At 41.2% G+C, this 18,226-nt stretch overlaps 1 protein-coding gene across 1 annotated transcript in view; it reads right to left on the reverse strand.

Moving 5' to 3' along the window:
• Positions 1–314: 314 nt before the first annotated feature.
• LOC124286728 (proto-oncogene tyrosine-protein kinase receptor Ret-like) overlaps positions 315–18,226 on the reverse strand; it is a 101,101-nt gene continuing 83,189 nt past the window's right edge. The window contains 9 exon segments of the mRNA XM_046723153.1: positions 315–2,051; positions 2,481–2,538; positions 2,987–3,086; positions 7,091–7,187; positions 10,152–10,192; positions 14,474–14,544; positions 15,220–15,342; positions 16,746–16,963; positions 17,468–17,575. Of these exon segments, the coding sequence (XP_046579109.1) occupies positions 1,744–2,051; positions 2,481–2,538; positions 2,987–3,086; positions 7,091–7,187; positions 10,152–10,192; positions 14,474–14,544; positions 15,220–15,342; positions 16,746–16,963; positions 17,468–17,575 (1,124 nt within the window). The 3' untranslated portion in view covers positions 315–1,743.

Raw genomic sequence — 18,226 nt, forward strand, 5'->3', positions numbered from 1 at the left:
ACCTATATTGATTAAACAGTTACTCTCATCACTGTTGAAATATAACTTCACCGCGGATGCAAGATGCAATTTTCACTTCTGATGATTATACCTTCCTGCAACAGTTCAGCAGATCTATTGATCCGCTGATGATCACTGATCCTATGACTGCCAAACAGTAGTGTCTATTAAATATAACTTATAGGCAGTTTAAAGCTAGGTGTCACAGACAGTATGCCAGGAGTGGCAGTGGTGGCTACAGTAATGGACCAATCATGGTGAACAGTATCCCCAACATGTCATGGCCAACACTCCTCACGGCCGAAATAGAATACTTGAAAACCAGACTCTTTTATAGTATTACATTGTTATGAAACATGTGAATTATACATCTGAAATAGACATAACAAACAACAAGGACAATAAACAACCGCCTGTACAGTAACCAGGAGGACATAGGGTACAAGTAAGCATTGGATAAAACAAGGGCTTTTCATGAACTCCCCTTTAACTGGATGTGTTTGGTATTCGATTGACAATGTGGATAAAGGCATGGTATTATAATCACGATAAACCATCCTAGACAACTGTATATTATCAAATGTATCCTAGATATGTATATTGAGATATCTAATACCACACACTTTACTTCTGACTGGGGTCTTGTAACATGGCACCTGGAAATCTATATTTAAACATGATGGTTAATCATTTCGCCGTGCTAGGAATTAACGGAGAGGAACGTCCCATATTGAACGGTGATGTTGGCTAATTTCAATTCAATATTTCGAAATGTAAACCGGTGTAGTGTTTCAATGTTGCATGTCATCTAGTTCCATAACGGAAAAAAGTTATTTCAAAAGTTGTCTCACATGATTACATTTCCAAAATATAATGATAAAGTTTATCCAGAAGAAGCAGCTGCAAAATCGACTGTGTTCAATATCAGCAATTATACATGTATTTGAATATGCACGACGGTAGTTCGGAGTAATCTCTGAGCTACACTGAAACACTAATCAATATCACTAATCAATATATTTATTAGCTTGGCCTGCTGGGACAAGATTAATGTATTCTCCGATACCTGTACTTCCACATGAGTCGGTATTCGTGAACACCACCGAACGTTTACAGATGTGACAATTAAATTATTAATTGTTTGTTGGGCGTTCAACCCGTGAAATCCATAGTAATCACTTCTCACGGTGTGAAGGTTCCACTGTGTCAAGGTTGCAGAAACATTTGATGACGCTAAATGCAAACTGGGTGCCATCTACGTCCTTTCAAGTCATTCTCGTATAGTGCGGTTATGCCACCTGGCGAATAAGCACAGCACTACTTATACCGGGTACCCTGTTCACATCAACAATAACCTCCCTTTACTTACTTACAGGCCGCAGTCCATATGACAGCACAGGGGCTCATTGACTCCGTGAAATCGAATGACTCTTTTCCTCTTCTACAAGACTAGAGCACCACAATGTTTGGAACATAAGTATAGTAAACACATGTCTTCATTCGAGTCACCAAAACTTTAAATATATAGTCATTAGGATTTTCATATAAATATAGTACTCACATGTGCAAGTATTGATTTGGGGTATCGTACGGTCACGTATTCGCCAATATTATGCGTTACCCATGGTTGGCAGTGACCAAATCAGTGTAAGTAGAGAATACTCATACGTTATCATATTGTCACATGGCAGCCTCCTCATCAGGCAAGTAACATATCCATCACGAATGCATTTACAGTAAACTTCAGACACAGTGGATTTCATAGGCATTGTCCCTCCAGCGCTTCCCCTTGTTCACGTCCGGCTTCGAGTTTTTCAAAAGCCAAATATCTTCCTCACGGTTAGTGTTTGACACGTTCTTGTTGTCCACATGCTTGAGAATGTCTTTATCCTTAGGTGATGGTGGAAGTAACTTGCCCTCCTCTCCAGCATCAGTCTCCCCCTCCCCACAAGACATGGCCGTCAGGTAGTTGTCCCCCGTTTGTCTCAGGACGGTTATGCTACCGTATCCCTCCTCGTAGTCGCTCCATTCACCACGCCAGTCGGTACTGTCTGCCGAATACATGACAATGATAGTGCGCCTTGTTTCATAGCATGCCTGCATCTACAGAGCACAGTAAGAATAGTATATCTGTCAATGCTATTTTTGATTCTTGAAACAATGGTGACTTACGAATAGCAATATATTTTTATCTTTCCAGGTGGATTTCTCAATTCGGTAGATTCAGTAATTCATAGATTCGGTACAAGTAAAAGTACTATCATCATTAGAAACACATACGTCGAACATCGAGATTCAAACCCGATTAGTACGAGGACGTTTCCGCTACCACGACAACCTTCCACCCCCGATAAAACATGAATTAAGAAACTAGTGGCTACATTATAGGATCAATCGGACATCATTGATTGAAATCTATTGAACCGATTTCACTAGTTTCATAAACTCCGAAATGATTTCTTCACCCAATAATCACTGACCTAAATAATTTAATCTGTCTTCCATATATGCCGTATCGTCGGTCAGATCGAGGTAGCCCTTCAACAGAAAATACAGTATGAATTTAACAAAAGCTGCAACCTATCTGAAATATGGGACTATTATAACAGGCATTAAGTAAGATACACATTGGGTAACACAATGAATACACCAAGCCCTTCAAACATGACCGATAATCCGTAATACAATCACAGAACGACTTTCTATATATTTGAGCCAAGTGGAATGCATAAAATGTGAATTCACAAATATTTTGCAATCTTATATTTGTGTCTCCTGTGTCTCCTGTGTGGTGGGACAAGTTCACCTATTGGCGAACACTTAACACCATCACTGTGTGATAGTACCTCATAAATACATGGTTGAGATGCAGTTGAAATATATTTCATATAAAAATAATAAACTGGCACAATTTCAAAGTAGATCACAATGAAAAGACTTCAGAACAGTGATCCCTATTTGGATTACCTCCCCTTTGTCCACTTACCTCCCTTTGTTGCAACATGGTATCAAGGATGTCTGCCAATTTGTGGAATGTTGGCCTGTCTTCGGGTTCTGCCTTCCAACACTTCTGCATAATGGCATACCTGGAATCGGTATTTTAGTTAATCTACATTATCGACGCATGGATCCATGGATGGGAAGATAAAAACCAATTGTCTGCAGTAAATGTGTGCACTGTTCCCAGTGCATGTGAAAGTGTTTTGAGAAGAAAATGCGACAAATGCCACTGTTTTGCCCGAAGCCTGTACAATTGTAGCCACATTGCTAGGTAACTAAAGTCTTGTCACCACATGCTCACGTAGGTGGTGTTGGGGTGTGGTTATACAGGAACATGGAGGATTCACGTTTGTATGCATATATTTATTTCTTAAAGGTATGTTGTGTGTATGTGTGCGTATATGCAACAATGTGAACATGCATATGCAAAGGTGATATTGTGATGAATCAATATGCCATACTCCAATCGATGCATCGATAATAGTTTTACAAGTGTGACTGTAGGTTAAATACTCACTTCATGTTGTATTATTTGTGTTGCAGTGAATTGGGTATGAATATACCGGGATACACTTCAGGAAGTAACGCTTGATATCGATAGAAAATGGTGACTACATTATTATGCATATACTGTTTTACGTATTTTTCATCTATTTTATGTAACATTACTGAACAGCAAAGACCTTTGTTACCGTGAATTAGCGCCAGAAAGAGGTCAAACCAATTTTATCGGGACCATCGCTATGAATACATATTTTGTTGCATGTTTATTTATTAGCCGTGCAGAGGGAAAATTGAGTCATTTTTGGGGCCGCTTCTGATCTTAGTGATAAATTAAACAGACACGACGACTGTGCAACTTTATTTCAAATTAGACTTGAATTCATTTCATCCCTTGAGTGAATTCAAGTGAAGCAAATGGAAATTGAAAAAACGTATACGACACAATCACACTTCGTCAATCGCCATCGCTGTATTGGGAATTTGTTTGAAGCCTATCCCTATTTCTCAGGCTGTATGGCGATGCCTTTGATAGTGTTCATATTTTTTTAGGTAGATTAACAATAAATATGTAAATAAGAAAGAATAACTCACAATCTCTAGATTAAAATACGTGTTTACACTACTCAAGTGAGCTAGGGATGTTGCTAATGCGTGATACAACAAACTGATGACTAATCTCTAATACTGTTGAGTAGTATAAAATGTCCACCTTGCAGGATGTCCACCAAATATTTACACTGAGTCTGGATTTCACAGTTTACGAATGTTATCTTAAAGATGGAGAACACATTTATCTAGGAATACACAAGTGAAGATTAGCATTGGACGCCGAGGCTTCAGGGTATCAACAAGACTGCATTGAAGAAGACGAAGAGGCGAGAACATTAAAGAGAAACATATGCTTTCTCAACAACACTCTTGGGGATATTGATACACAAGATATTTCCAACTGACCACATGTGTGGTCTTGTAAACAACCGTGTAAGTATATGTTTGTATAAAATAGCACTGTGTTACATGCTTGGAAACCCATTCCCGAGTATAGTTGTGTTTAGTCTATTATCAGGATATAGATATGCAGGTTCCAATTCCAACTTCAAACAGTCTCATCAAGACAGCAACTCCCCAGGGGCCTTCCAGGTTTATTAATGGTATAAAACTTTCACGCTCGAACGTAGATCATTCTTTGGTATTTTCTTCTGTCACAAGGAAATCAGAAAGGGGTTGATCGAAAGTTGATCGGGTTAGTTTCTTGCGTTACATTATATACTTGTTTCGATGCAGCTAATGGAGAAAGTTGGCAAATCGAAAATATCTAGTAATGCCGACATGTACATTTAACCATCCCACTCAAGGACCTGCAACGGTTCAAAGTTTTTCATGAAACATATTCTTAGTCATAAGTATAAGTATACGACGTAGTAGCAGGCGACTAAGGGGATCGGGTGGTCAGGCTCGGTGGCTTGGCTGACACATGTCATCGGTTCCCAATTGTGCAGCTCATGCTGTTGATCACTGGATTGTCTTGTCCGGACTCGATTATTTACAGACCGCCGCCGAATAGCTGGAATATTGCTGAGTGCGTCGTAAAACTAAACTCACTCACTAAGTATACGACGTTTCTTTAGCACCTTCTTGGTAGAGTTGCACCACTTTAAACTCATAGCCATTCATATAACGCGATTTGCAGGTATGAAATGTATAACCAAGTATACAAAACGTGTATTGTAGAAACTGCTGTCAATCCAGTCCGCGTTATTTGCGCTCTGACGAATACTATTAAAATTCTTGTGATAAAATGTGTCGGTGGCGATAACTTTAGCGTTACTGAAGCTTTATGCATGTCGGTAAACATTAATTGCTTGACAAGCACAATGACATGCACCAAACGCTTCTTGAACATAGGTTTCCATGGAGGTTATTATCAGGGTGCATTATGCTACAGAAACCAGTCTGGTATTCTTGACAAAATATCCTGGGACAATGTATGTATGTTTCAGACATCTGTAATAATCAGATATAAACCCCGAAACATACATAATGAGTTCAGTTGTAAACTTTTGAAGATTTCACGTTATTACGTTTATTAATAGCTTGATAACGCAGGGAACATTCCACTTTCTTATCGTTCATAAACATGATTTAAGTACGTCATTACCCCTCACATAAAGTCAGTTTCGGTTATATGTTAATTCGTAACAGCGTTTCACATAACACATACTCCGGAGGTTAATCGTAAATGACTCAGCTGAGGCGATAAATATTTACATAAAATTTAGAAAGGCGGTTTTCATTCACATTAAATCGGAACTCTTGAAGTTAAATTAAAGCTGAAGATATGTTAACACTTCAAAGTCAAGATACCATATCATAAAAATGATGTAAAAACCTACATGTATCGTCATCAAATCGGGCAGATGTAATTATGTACACTTATAGCAGTAATGACAAATTAATGCGAAGTGACCATTATGGCTCGGTAATTCCCCAGATAGCCTGTTTGTTGTATTTTGTGCCCTGTTGTGAGAGGTTAACGTCGTACTTGAAAATATTTCGCTCATATGACGACGTGCATGTGTATGTGTATGTGCGGCTGCTTGTACTAGCCCAGACTGAAGCTGGTTTTATAGTGCTAGCCCACTGAGATACCATGCCGCAGTGAAGCATGAATACCCCACTCAGACACATTATACTGACTCCGAGCCGACCAGTCCTTGTTGTACCCATTAATGCCGAGCGCCAGGCAGGGACCAACAAGTACCATATTTTAACGTATTTTGGTATGACACGGTCAGGGATCGAACCCGCGACCTTCCGTCCGGGCGGACACTCTAACCACTACACCACGGAGGCGGTTGTGAGAGGAATGGTATAAGTGACATTGTTATAACAGTTTCTGGTAAGCAAGAACGTTTAAGCTCACTGCGCCACCCAATGGACTGCTAATGACATTTAGGACATGAAACGTTTATTTGACAATAAGTCTATGCGATAACTAAAATGTCAGATATGTTTAATGTAACCACCTAGAAAAAAGTAACACCCTATGTATTTCATGATGGAAGGTTGTTTCAGTACATCAGGAATTTCCACTGGAGGATCTCTCTGGTCTATATATACAATTAGTGTCCATGTTTATATATGCTCATAATACATGTATACGATTTTTAATTCTACACGTCAACGCCAAGAGGAAATCAGAGAACACCCTTTAGGAGGCTCCATTTTGTCCATTAGCTAAGTTGAAATCTCCGCTCGGATGAGCTTAATGCTGAAATCTTATATACCACGACATGACAGGAGACTTGTTAACTTCACAATGGTAAACGATTCCTTCACAATTCAATTCAAGTATATCTTTCCTGTCTGGTTTTGCCAACAATGTAACTGTTGTTAACATTTTACGAAGGGGTATCGTCATACAGCACTTGCACACATTATGCGTCAGGTTAAAAGCAGTTTAAAAGCGTGACGCCTCACTGGTAATTAAGTAGCATAAGTGAGAAAAACAAGATAGAACCCCTGATGGCGCCTGCATCAAACTGTATACGTGGACAACATATCTGTGTTCAGTAATGTGACCTACACTTCCTCCGGACAGTCGTCTGGACGATCCATTCGGTAGCCGGATCTCAAGAGGCTGAACAGCCGCTCCGGGGCTATTCCTGGATACGGGTTGGCTCCTGAAAGAAAGAGATTTATGGCTTATCAAACACTAATTCATTTCACTATAAAATGTTTTATTTCCTATTTTGAGCATAATGTATAATACCGACAAAGTCCTTTCCATAAAAATAAGAATGTCATTCCATTATCACATGCCTGTGTCTATGAATTAGTATCAAATAGTGAAGATTCCAATGGTGTCCTGTTGCAATCTACTGCCTCCCTGGTGTAGTGGTTAGCGCGTCCGCCCGGAGAGCGGAAGGTCGCGGGTTCGATCCCCGACGGCGTCATACCAAAAGACGTTAAAATATGGTACTCGTTGGTCCCTGCCTGGCGCTCGGCATTAATGGGTACAACAAGGACTGGTCGGCTCGGAGTCAGTATAATGTGTCTGAGTGGGGTATTCATGCTTCACTGCGGCATGGTATCTCAGTGGGCTAGCACTATAAAACCAGCTTCAGTCTGGGCTAGCACAAGCAGCCGCACATACACATACACACGCATGCACGTCGTCATATGAGCGAAATATTCTCAAGCACGACGTTAAACCCAGTTTCACCTCACCTCACCTGTTGCAATCTTGGTACTTGGTACAAACACATGCAAAGGGAGGTCAAATGTTCACCTGAACAAACACGGGGAACATCATTACAGGGAATTGCATTGGGCAATATGTCGATCACTGACGCTTTAACTAGAGAAATATAACCACATATCCTCGAGATCAACATGCCATTTAACGTTCGATTGCTTCCCCAATGTCTTGCATGTTGTAATCTTGACCAAACCTCACATTGCGTAAGAGTAGTAGGATAAGTAGATATCCACAGGAGTATACATCAACAGTTGTTGAATGTAGACACCAAAGGCCGAAGCAGCTTGAATATTGCTCGACATTACGTGAAAATTACCATTTGTTTGTTAGTTTCTTCAAATACCTAGAACACATCAATGTATAACATAGGAAGTGTTTTCTCTGGTCACCCATATTGCTAAAAGCAGAAGTAATTGTACCAATCCGATTTTTACACACACATGGTGTCCATGAGTCACTTTCAAAAAGCGACAAAACCGAGTGTTGAGGAGAAGATCACAGCCATCAAATGAAACATCATCATTTTCTAACGCTAGATCAAATATTCATCATCATTAATGTTGATACAACATACTCCATAATGTTGACGTTCAAACCCTTAAATATCCCGACATATTCCGAGCATAAATGTTTATGCTTCCACAAAGAAAGTAGAATTATTTGAAAGCGTCGCCATACAGGATCTCAGGACATAAAACGTTCATGCAAATCGGCCAAATATATGTCTTACTATGACAGCGATAACCAGATTGGTGTCAAGACCCTGGGGCTAGCTAGCACCATGCTCGCGAAGCCATGTAGCGATGTCGAGATGGCTGACCGAAGAATTGACGCCAGGACGACCATCGCTTGATCATCATGGCACAACTACTGCTCAGGCTTAATGCCTTCCTGCCTGCAGAGCAACGATAAGCTTTACCGATATCATCGCAACATTCTAGCGATGTCCACGGGATTTATTGGAACCCTTCCTGCAGATGCTATCGTGAAGAGTAAATCACTCCTATGCTGAGAATTGATGTGGCCGTCACCCTTGAGATGGTCCCCCTTCTACCCCAAAGCCACTTGACTCACGGAGCGGCCTTATCAGTGCAATACATCTGGACAACAACTGTCTTCATGACAATGCGATTACTTGTCGGTGACGGATAACTCCCACAAGTGTCAAAAACAATAAGCTTAAAAACCACTGATAGCCTTACAGGAACCGACTGTGAGGCAACCTTTCAGTCAGTTTTAGTAAACAAGTACGCGAATACAACAATCACTCAGTATTACTGTGGCTATTTGTGGTGATGCTTCATGTATTTAGAGACATCTCTAATTGTTTCTTAATCCATGCGTAACGTCTTACTGACAAAGGTGGTAGACCTACATTAGAGAAACATTCTGTGTTGACAAGATATGGTACAATTGTATTTTATAATTTACTTGGTCTTAAAATGTTGACCTCACCTATTGTCCCAGTTTCTCGTCTTACAGCATGGATCTGTGTTGGGTGCGTCAATAAACCAACACGTACTCTTATTCAAATTGTGTATTGAGAGATGGATGATAAACTGGAAGAGTCAGACATTCTTATTCTATACGCGAAAACCTGGTCTCATCGCTGATCTTTCATACATATTAAAACATTGAACAAAGTCCAGTTTTGATCAATTTGGCAACTTTAGAGTAAAATAGTGAATAATCACATTTCATTAGATAAACATTATTTTCAGTATTAGGATGTTTACAGAATTATTGTGGAAGAAATTGATGTCTAGGGGCATTTATTGCTGGACAGTATAATAAAAAAGTGAACAATAAATGCTCTTTAACGAATAATGTCTTCTGTGTTAATTATCTCATTAATGAACCATGTCTCCTGTGGGTATTCTTCAACAACAGGGTTGTTCCCACTTTCATTGTAGGGATGTGGAAACACCACCTAGGTGCACTCAACCACTCATTAATGTGTCTCACAACTGGGAGGACACCCTGACCTTCCCTGGTTAATTCATGCAATTTCCATCACGTTTGTCATTTTCGCTCAGTGTAATCTCTTTTAGGCAGACAGTCGAAACTGGCCAAGCTGTGCAATGCGGTACTCCACCTACCTAAGCCCCAAATAAGGGGGAATGAATATGGCTTGATGCCGTCTTTTCACGATAATGAAGACAACGTCACCAAATGTGGCACCAGGATTTGACTTCTAGTTGAACTTGTGTTTGTCTAGGGTGACCACAGCTGATTTGATCAGCTCTGAGTCTGATGCAGGGTTTGTTTCCACTGCATGCTCTGTGTTTAATTTCAACATTTACACTGGCACCTTTTACAATATATCACCCAACTCATGGAATTGAAAAACGAAGTAAAAGCAATGTGGATTGTATAATGAACTTACCTAATGTTGTCATTTCCCACAGCAAAATGCCGAACGACCATCTGCAAATGAACGTAGAGGAATCTGAGATGAAAGGGCACATACTCCGTCAGTATCATGGGCGGATCCAGGGGGTTCAGGGGTTCGAACCCCGTGAGTATGTAAACACTATCATGGTACACAAGATGGTAGATTGCCTGTTACATACCTGACACCTGTCACCTACACAACAATACAATAAGCCCCTTATCAGAGCTTCGGTTGCTTTTCAAACACAGTACAACCAGAAATTATTGAGAATTTAAGAATGTAATTTTTTTTTAAATTTTCACTCATTGCTCACGTATTCAATGTGAATATTAGCAGAACATAACTCCAGATTCAAAGACAGATTAACAGTTAGAATTTTGTCAAGTCACCATGGGCAGCAATGCAGGCTTCAATGCGGCGGGGCATACTACTGATCAAAAAAAGTTAGAAAGTCGTGGTCCATGCTGTCCTAATATATGACCACCTCTTCTTTCATTTCAGCAATATTTGTCAGATATTTCTTATTGACACTTTCCTTCATAAGTCCCCAAACATTTTCTTTTGGATTTAGGTCAGGGCTATAGCTTGGCCAATCTAATAATGTCATATTTTATGTCCGAAACCAGGCCTGTGAATGCTTTGAACGATGTTTTGGGTCGTTGTCCTGCTGGAAAATCCAAAAATGTCCATAGAACACGTGAGCAGATGGAAGTAAATGTCCCTCGAGAATATCTGTGTACCGCTCACTGTTCATATTCCCTTCAAATACACAAAGGGGTGTTGCCCCTAACACATATATGCCACCCCACACGTTAAATTTCGAACTGTACTTTGGGCGCTGATACAAAGGGTTTTCGGTTTGTTTGGTCCAGAATTTCAGTGTACTAGGAAACAGCCACACAGAACTTTTATCTGAGAAAATCACATTGTCCCAGTTAAAATTTCTATGCTGTAAGCATCAGTTCAACCTTCGCTCCTTTTGTTCAGGTTTCATGATCGGTGGTGGAATTCCTCGACTTTTCTGCCAACCCATTGCATGCAGCTCAGTTCTAATTGTCTCCTTACAGACACCTACAGTTCCTCTATCAATCATATCCAGCGTTAAGTTTCCTAAATTCCTTCGTTTGTTTTTAGAAACAAGAATACTAAGCCGCCTCCTGTCACCGACAGTCAATTTTCTGAGCCACCCGCGCCTCCCTGGTGCTCGATGCCATATCCATTTGCAATATTTTTCAAAAATACGATAAACAGTGGACAAGGGGATGCCTGTTCTACTTGAAATCACTTTAGCTGATCTGATGTCCTTGTTATAATATATCTAAAATCAACTTCCTCTTCTCTAAATCATCCATACTGAGGATCACTGAAAATGTCGTCTGCTAGCAAGTAAACATAGGGGGATAACTCTTCACAAACTAATGAAAAAGGATTAACGGAGTTGTCTCTCTTGAATGAAACCAAGCACTTGATAGCTGGTCAAGGTTGTTTATACTAGAAATCCAATTAAACATATCCCTAAAATTCTCAATAATGTCTGGTCATACTATATCTGAGGCAATAATTCGTCATTGTCATTTCATGTTAGTCACTCCTGTTTTTCTCATGAATATAACGGCATTTTAGGACAATTAATGCATTATCTGTCCATACGATACGATAAAAGGCAGAATCAAGAAACAGCCAATCTAGTATATCCATGTTAGCCTCCGTGGTCGCGTGGATAGATGCTGCTTGCACAGAGCCCACGGTCAGCGGTTTGATTCCCTAGCCGCATTGTATCATGCCTGTCGGACGGATTTAAGGAATAATGTAAAGGACAGGTAGACTCGGAGTCAACATAATGTACCTGTGTGGGTTTCCAGGCTAGAGTGTAGTATCCCTGAAGGATTCACATAATAAAATGGAGTTAACTCAGAAGAGTACAAGAAGCCACAAGAAGCCTCGCGATACCATACCGCAGTTAAGTAAATCCTTGTTTTATCCAACTTATCCTCTGCCAGGCAGGGTGACAACAAATACCATGATCTAGACACCGCCATCCAACTCCCGTGCAGACTCTCTAGTCGTGAACATTGGACTTCGAGTTGAAGTGAAACGGCAAGGGGTGAGTGAGTTTAGTTTTACGCCGCACTCAGCAATATTCCAGCTATATGGCGGCGGTCTGTAAATAATCGAGTCTGGACCAGACAATCCAGTGATCAACAGCATGAGCATCGATCTGCGCAATTGGGAGCCGATTCGAGTTGAAAAGGATTCATAGTACGGGATATATATTACGAATGTAAATATCAGAATGACGAGTTGGACGGTTGACGAAGATGTAAATATGTTCATGTGATACAAACGTTTCAGAAAAGTTTTTTTCCCCATCTCCTGATCCTCATTTCTGGTGTAGGTTCCAATTTGTGTGAGATATTTTCTCTGTATCATTAACCGATGCACTACAGGGCAATTTATCCGCAAATAAATCAATGAATTTTGATTCCTTACAATGCTATCAATATTCTCCATTACGAAAATGGTAAAGAAACTTGACGTCATTTGAATTGATGATTCACATGAGCAGACTAAACAAAGAAAACACCAAAACCTTTGTTCATCCGAACAGGGCCATTTTTCACATACAAGATGTCAAAGGTAATTACGTATTTACGTTCCGAAAAGTTTTTTGTACTCTCAGAAACACTTTGCCACACAGTCCGCTATCTTGGAGCTTAGGAAAAGGGCATCGACTGGCAAATACGGATCAGCAGGGATAGAATACCACCTTAAAAGCCGTGTAGGCCTTGATCTGTCTGTGTCGGTACTGTGTATACCTACCCTGGGGGTGAGCTTTGATAGGGCTCGATGTGGTCAGTGTAAGACCCTGGTGGACAACTCCAGACATGTTTGTACACCTTACAGTCTGACCGGATACAGCATACTGCGGCCATTGTCAGAACTGTTACACGAACAGGAGCCCAAAACTATTGTTTCTTCTTCATATGTCCATTTGATAGTGTTTGCAGTAAACTCGCCTAAAATCGATATATCGCACAAGCCAATGCTAGTGGTGTATATCCAGCAAGGCCATTGTCTATGAAAATGACTTCCAATCAGAGCTATGGTCAAGTATATACGCGCCATCTGTCTATTACTATAACATATGTAATATATAACCCACTTTATACAATTGGATTTCGAGACGATAGTGGACAATAATTTCAACAATAACTGAGAAATACTGTTCTTATTACGATAAACGGTGTTTGATAGCATGGACATTCGTTGAGCTGAGAGGAGCGATGGCACACAAACTATCTGGTAACTCCGGCCTTAGGTTCACACAACAAAACTGAAGTGCGGATCTATTCCGTCTGAGCGCCCCCGCGGGGGAATTAAGATAATGATGGCGGTAATCATCTTGTAGTAGTGATCAAAGCATCTACCCTGTCAACAGACAAGACTGCTGTCATGTTCGCAAGATTAGTTTACCACCCCGGGTTACATGATCGATAGGTCGTCCCCACCTTTCTTATAGTACACGTGTAACGTATTCTTTCTGCTGGTTTCTGTTGGGTATTAAGAACTGGCAGACCAATGGTAGCAGTGCTGAACGGGTGGCAGTTATTTCATGATTTACTATCTCAGTACAGGGAGTTTTCACAGTAAGCCAGCCGCCCGCCCGTAACGAGTGAGTTGGTTATGGGTTTAATGTCGCTTTATGTAAGACTACAATCAACGTTTCAGTGATGTGGACTGATGATCTTCATCCGTGTGTTAGGCACAATGGTCCTTCAAACGTTCTTCAGATCATTAACCCGTGAAGATCCGGGTTAGAATCTTGATCTTCGGTAACCCAAGAGGCGACTAACGGGATCGGGTGGTCAGGCTCGCTGACTTGGTTGACACATGTCATCGGTTCCCAATTGCGCAGATCGATGCTCATGCTGATGATCACTGGATTGTCTCGATTATTTACAGACCGCCGCCATATAGCTGGAATATTGCTGAGTGCGGCGTAAAACTAAACTCACTCACTTCAGATCATTATCTTCTACATAGCAATCACGTTTATGCTAAAACGGTATCGATAGAAGCGCCATACAATCATACACCAGGTTCAATGGCGAGCAGAGGTTTTTAGACGCCGCATATACGTTTGATTTTGAAATCATGAGCATCCCCCACATCAGGTCACGGCGGCATGCACATACATGTACTGGAATAGGTTTGGGCAGATACTCGAGACTGGGTATTCTCTAGTGTTGACGTTCTACACGTATGTACTACTACCGCTCAACGTCAGTTAATCGGAGACAAGGGGGACTTACATGTCGCTCTTGGTTGTGTATATCTGTGCGTATAACGACTCCGGCGCCATCCACTTCACTGGGATGCGACCCTAGAAAAGAAAACAGTTGAACCTTAGAGCAGTCGTCACAACTATTTCTGCGTTACACGGTATAAGGACAAACACACATACATGACTTTCTCCACTAAACAGACATATCTGTCTGTGAATACACAATGCCTGACATAGGGACACACAAAGTACGAGATCTAGAGTACCAGTCGTCGGGCTGACGGTGCAGGGAAACGGGTTAGATCACGGACTGCTGTGCTGGCGATTTGGTACCTCACTCACGGAATGGATGGTATTCAAACCCTAAAAAGTAGATTTTGTACTTTGCCTAAGAAAATATCATCCCAAATATAAAATGCGTTACATTATATTTGTTTGTCTGTCTATAACACTTAAAGTATAAGATTCAGTGAAAAAGACATATGGAGGCAAGATGTTACCCGCCTAACGTCACATACTACCAGGAAGAAAACTACTACTAACTACAAGTGTTCAGACAACTTCTTCATAACGCCTTCTATAAAGGTATACTTTTTCGTATTTACTTGCAAACGTCTAGGACGCCACGAAAGCTGTTAGGTACTAGTTCACTCATTAATAGGCTGAGTATGTATGTAAATAAATATGTATGTGACTTAACAGACCAGCAGCTTGTCGACTGAAATGCCAAATGAAAATGATGAGAGAGACAATAGCCATGCTGAGACAACCTACCTTTGTCATCTTGAGATAGGCATCGGCTTCATACACATCCCGACTGAGGCCGAAGTCCGATATCTTGAGGACACGGCCCTCTCCCACCAGGACGTTGCGAGCTGCCAGATCTCTGTGGACAAACTGAAGGAGGGAGGGGGGTACTAACACGGACACCGGTTTTCAGCAATATCAACCAAACTATCAACTGGACTGAGAGTAGGATATCCCACAACCCTTAATAATGGAGTGAAGCGGTCTTCAGTGTGCACATTCAGAGTTTAAACAGTAACGTTAACACATCTATGGGTTTCTTTTACATATTTAGCTGAAGCATGAAAAGTACTAATGACGATAAAAGAGTCCGTGATCTGCTACTATCTTGCCTTGTTGGGAGCGGTTTCTCTGATCATTCTCCAGAAGTTAACACATCTGTGGGGAGACAAACCGGTATGGAGTCCGTGAAAACGTTCCATTGAATGATCCCTCCATACCACCGGGAATACCATCATATGTTTTGGGGATTCCTGTGCAGTAACCGCGTATGTGGCAACACAGCTGGTATTTCTGGTGTTCACCGTAATGCACACAGGCTACAATTCTCATCAAAGGTGCCATCAAATCCTGAATATACGTCAAGTTTAACAACATTTCAACTTCGTAAACAGTTAAACTGATTGCGAAGCATATTTTACGAACGTTTCTATCATTCTCGCACATGTGAAATGGACGATTTGTTGTGATCAATATCAGGTGCAAAGTGTTGCTTCGTGCTTATGATGAGAAACATCAATCCTAATTAAGTACTGTAATCACACGGAGCCCAGGAACCGATTAGGGCAATTATCTATATATCTAAGCATGACTTGGCCGCACTTACCCCCCGGCGTCAGATTGGTCTACTCAGTCAACAACCCCTGATGTAAGTGTAACTTCACCGTCCTGAAGCCAGTTTACATGCCGAACTCCACCCACAGCCACACGACGACCAGTTCAACCTCCCATACATGGCATAGCACATGGATATTAATGCGGTAAAAACCCTGAGACGATCTGACTGAGCATTGATAATGACCTTCAGGAACACAGATGTGACTAACGGAACCGGCAAGGGGAAAGTGGAGTTTAGTTTTCGCCGCACTCAGCAATATTCCAGCTATATGGCGGCGGTCTGTAAATAATCGAGTCTGGACCAGACAATCCAGTGATCAACAGCATGAGCATCGATCTGCGCAATTGGGAACCGATGACATGTGTCAACCAAGCCAGCGAACCTGACCACCCGATCCCGTTAGTCGTCTCTTATGACAAGCGTGGGTTACTGAAGATTCATTCTAACCCGGATCTTCACGGGTCCGAATCGGCAAGGGAAGCTCACGGACATGTCATTATTTCCCTTTTGTGTAGACCGATGTTCATAATGTCTGACACTGGATTGTCTGGTACAGTCTCGATTTTTACAGACCGCCTTTTCATAGGTCGTTTACTTCTTAGTGTAATAAGATTAGGCAAACAATACACGAACAATAACAGAGTAACAATCTTACTTTCATGTTGGATAGGTATTCCATGCCTTTGGCGATCTGCCAGGAAAATGAAAGCAGATCACGGATGACCAGCACAATAGCCTGTTCGTTCCGGGAAGGTTCGGAATTTCCTGAATTTTGGTTTGCGTCCCAGCTCTTCCTGTCTTTAAATCGTGAGCTTCGCAAATAGCTTTTCAAGCATCCGTGTTTACAGTACTCAACAATCACATAAAAGGGACCTGTAAAATACAAGCCATATTTGAACTCTACAAGTATGACATTGACATTGATGCCTGTACCCATAAACATGATTCGCTGTCATATGTTACGGCTACACCAGGACCACGTGGAGAGCCTGGTGGAGGTGATCATGACCTGAAACTTTTGCCTACATACAAGCAGTGTCTTAGGAATCACAAGAAAATCGTGGACTTCACATACTGTACCCATTGGGGGCAACAGATTTCATGGACGTAAAGGGCATGACAGAGAAGCTGGACTCCTTCGTTGTACCGGATGTATGGGAACGTACAACACAGACAAGCATTAATTAAACATACAATGTTTGGAGGTGACAATACGTAACGTCTCTAACAGCCCACAACGTCCTTTCACAGTATTGCTGGGAGCGACTATCAATACAGTATTTCTAGGAGAGACTACCAATACTGCTGGATCAGGATTAAAATGCAGCGACTTGTGTTGCCACCAGCTAAATTGACTGTCGACAACGGGTTCCTTACCATTCTGTGTGCATGCTCCAAGCAGTCGGATCACGTTCGGGTGGTTCACTTCCTTGAGGAGATTCAACTCCGACCACAAGTCCTGGTACTCCGCCACTGTGGCATCGGCTGAGGGGAAAGTTGAAAATACCATCACATGTCAGAACACCAGATCACAGCCTCCCGACGTCACCACCCATTTTGTTCTGGGGAGGTTGTCATCAATTTTTGACATATTAATGTTGATATGTACACATATTTATGTTGATATGTACACATTTATGTTGATATGTACAGATATATTATTAACAAGAAGACAAGTAATCAATATCCCCCGCAATGGCAAAATACACTAAGTGTCTTCATGAATATGCCTACTAATTATGATTATGTCACAATTTAAGTGTGTATATGGCACAGAAAGGACCACTACCACCAAATTCAGTCGAAATCGAACTTGTTGCCATGGAAACGCAAACAGAAACAGAAATCCAAAACTACCAAAAGGCACCAGTACTCCACCAGATCTATCTGTGTGCCAAGTTTGGTGAAGAAATAGTGAACGGTTTTGAAGTTCTACTCCGGAAAAGACGAAAGTGCACGGACGCACGGACGCACTAATGGACGGAGCGCATTTCAAAACGTATTGCGGCGGGATAGAAAGTGATATAGACTCTAAGTTGAACTGGAATGCAAACGTCCAGCATTTTTTACGCAAAGTTCGTTCTTTCAATGTCAGTATTAGCATTTTATCAATGTGTTTTATTCAATGTGTTTTAA

Source organism: Haliotis rubra, unplaced genomic scaffold (genome assembly GCF_003918875.1).
Source record: "Haliotis rubra isolate DU_JTF1 unplaced genomic scaffold, ASM391887v1 Scf39, whole genome shotgun sequence".
NCBI classification, from domain to species: Eukaryota; Metazoa; Mollusca; class Gastropoda; order Lepetellida; family Haliotidae; genus Haliotis; species Haliotis rubra.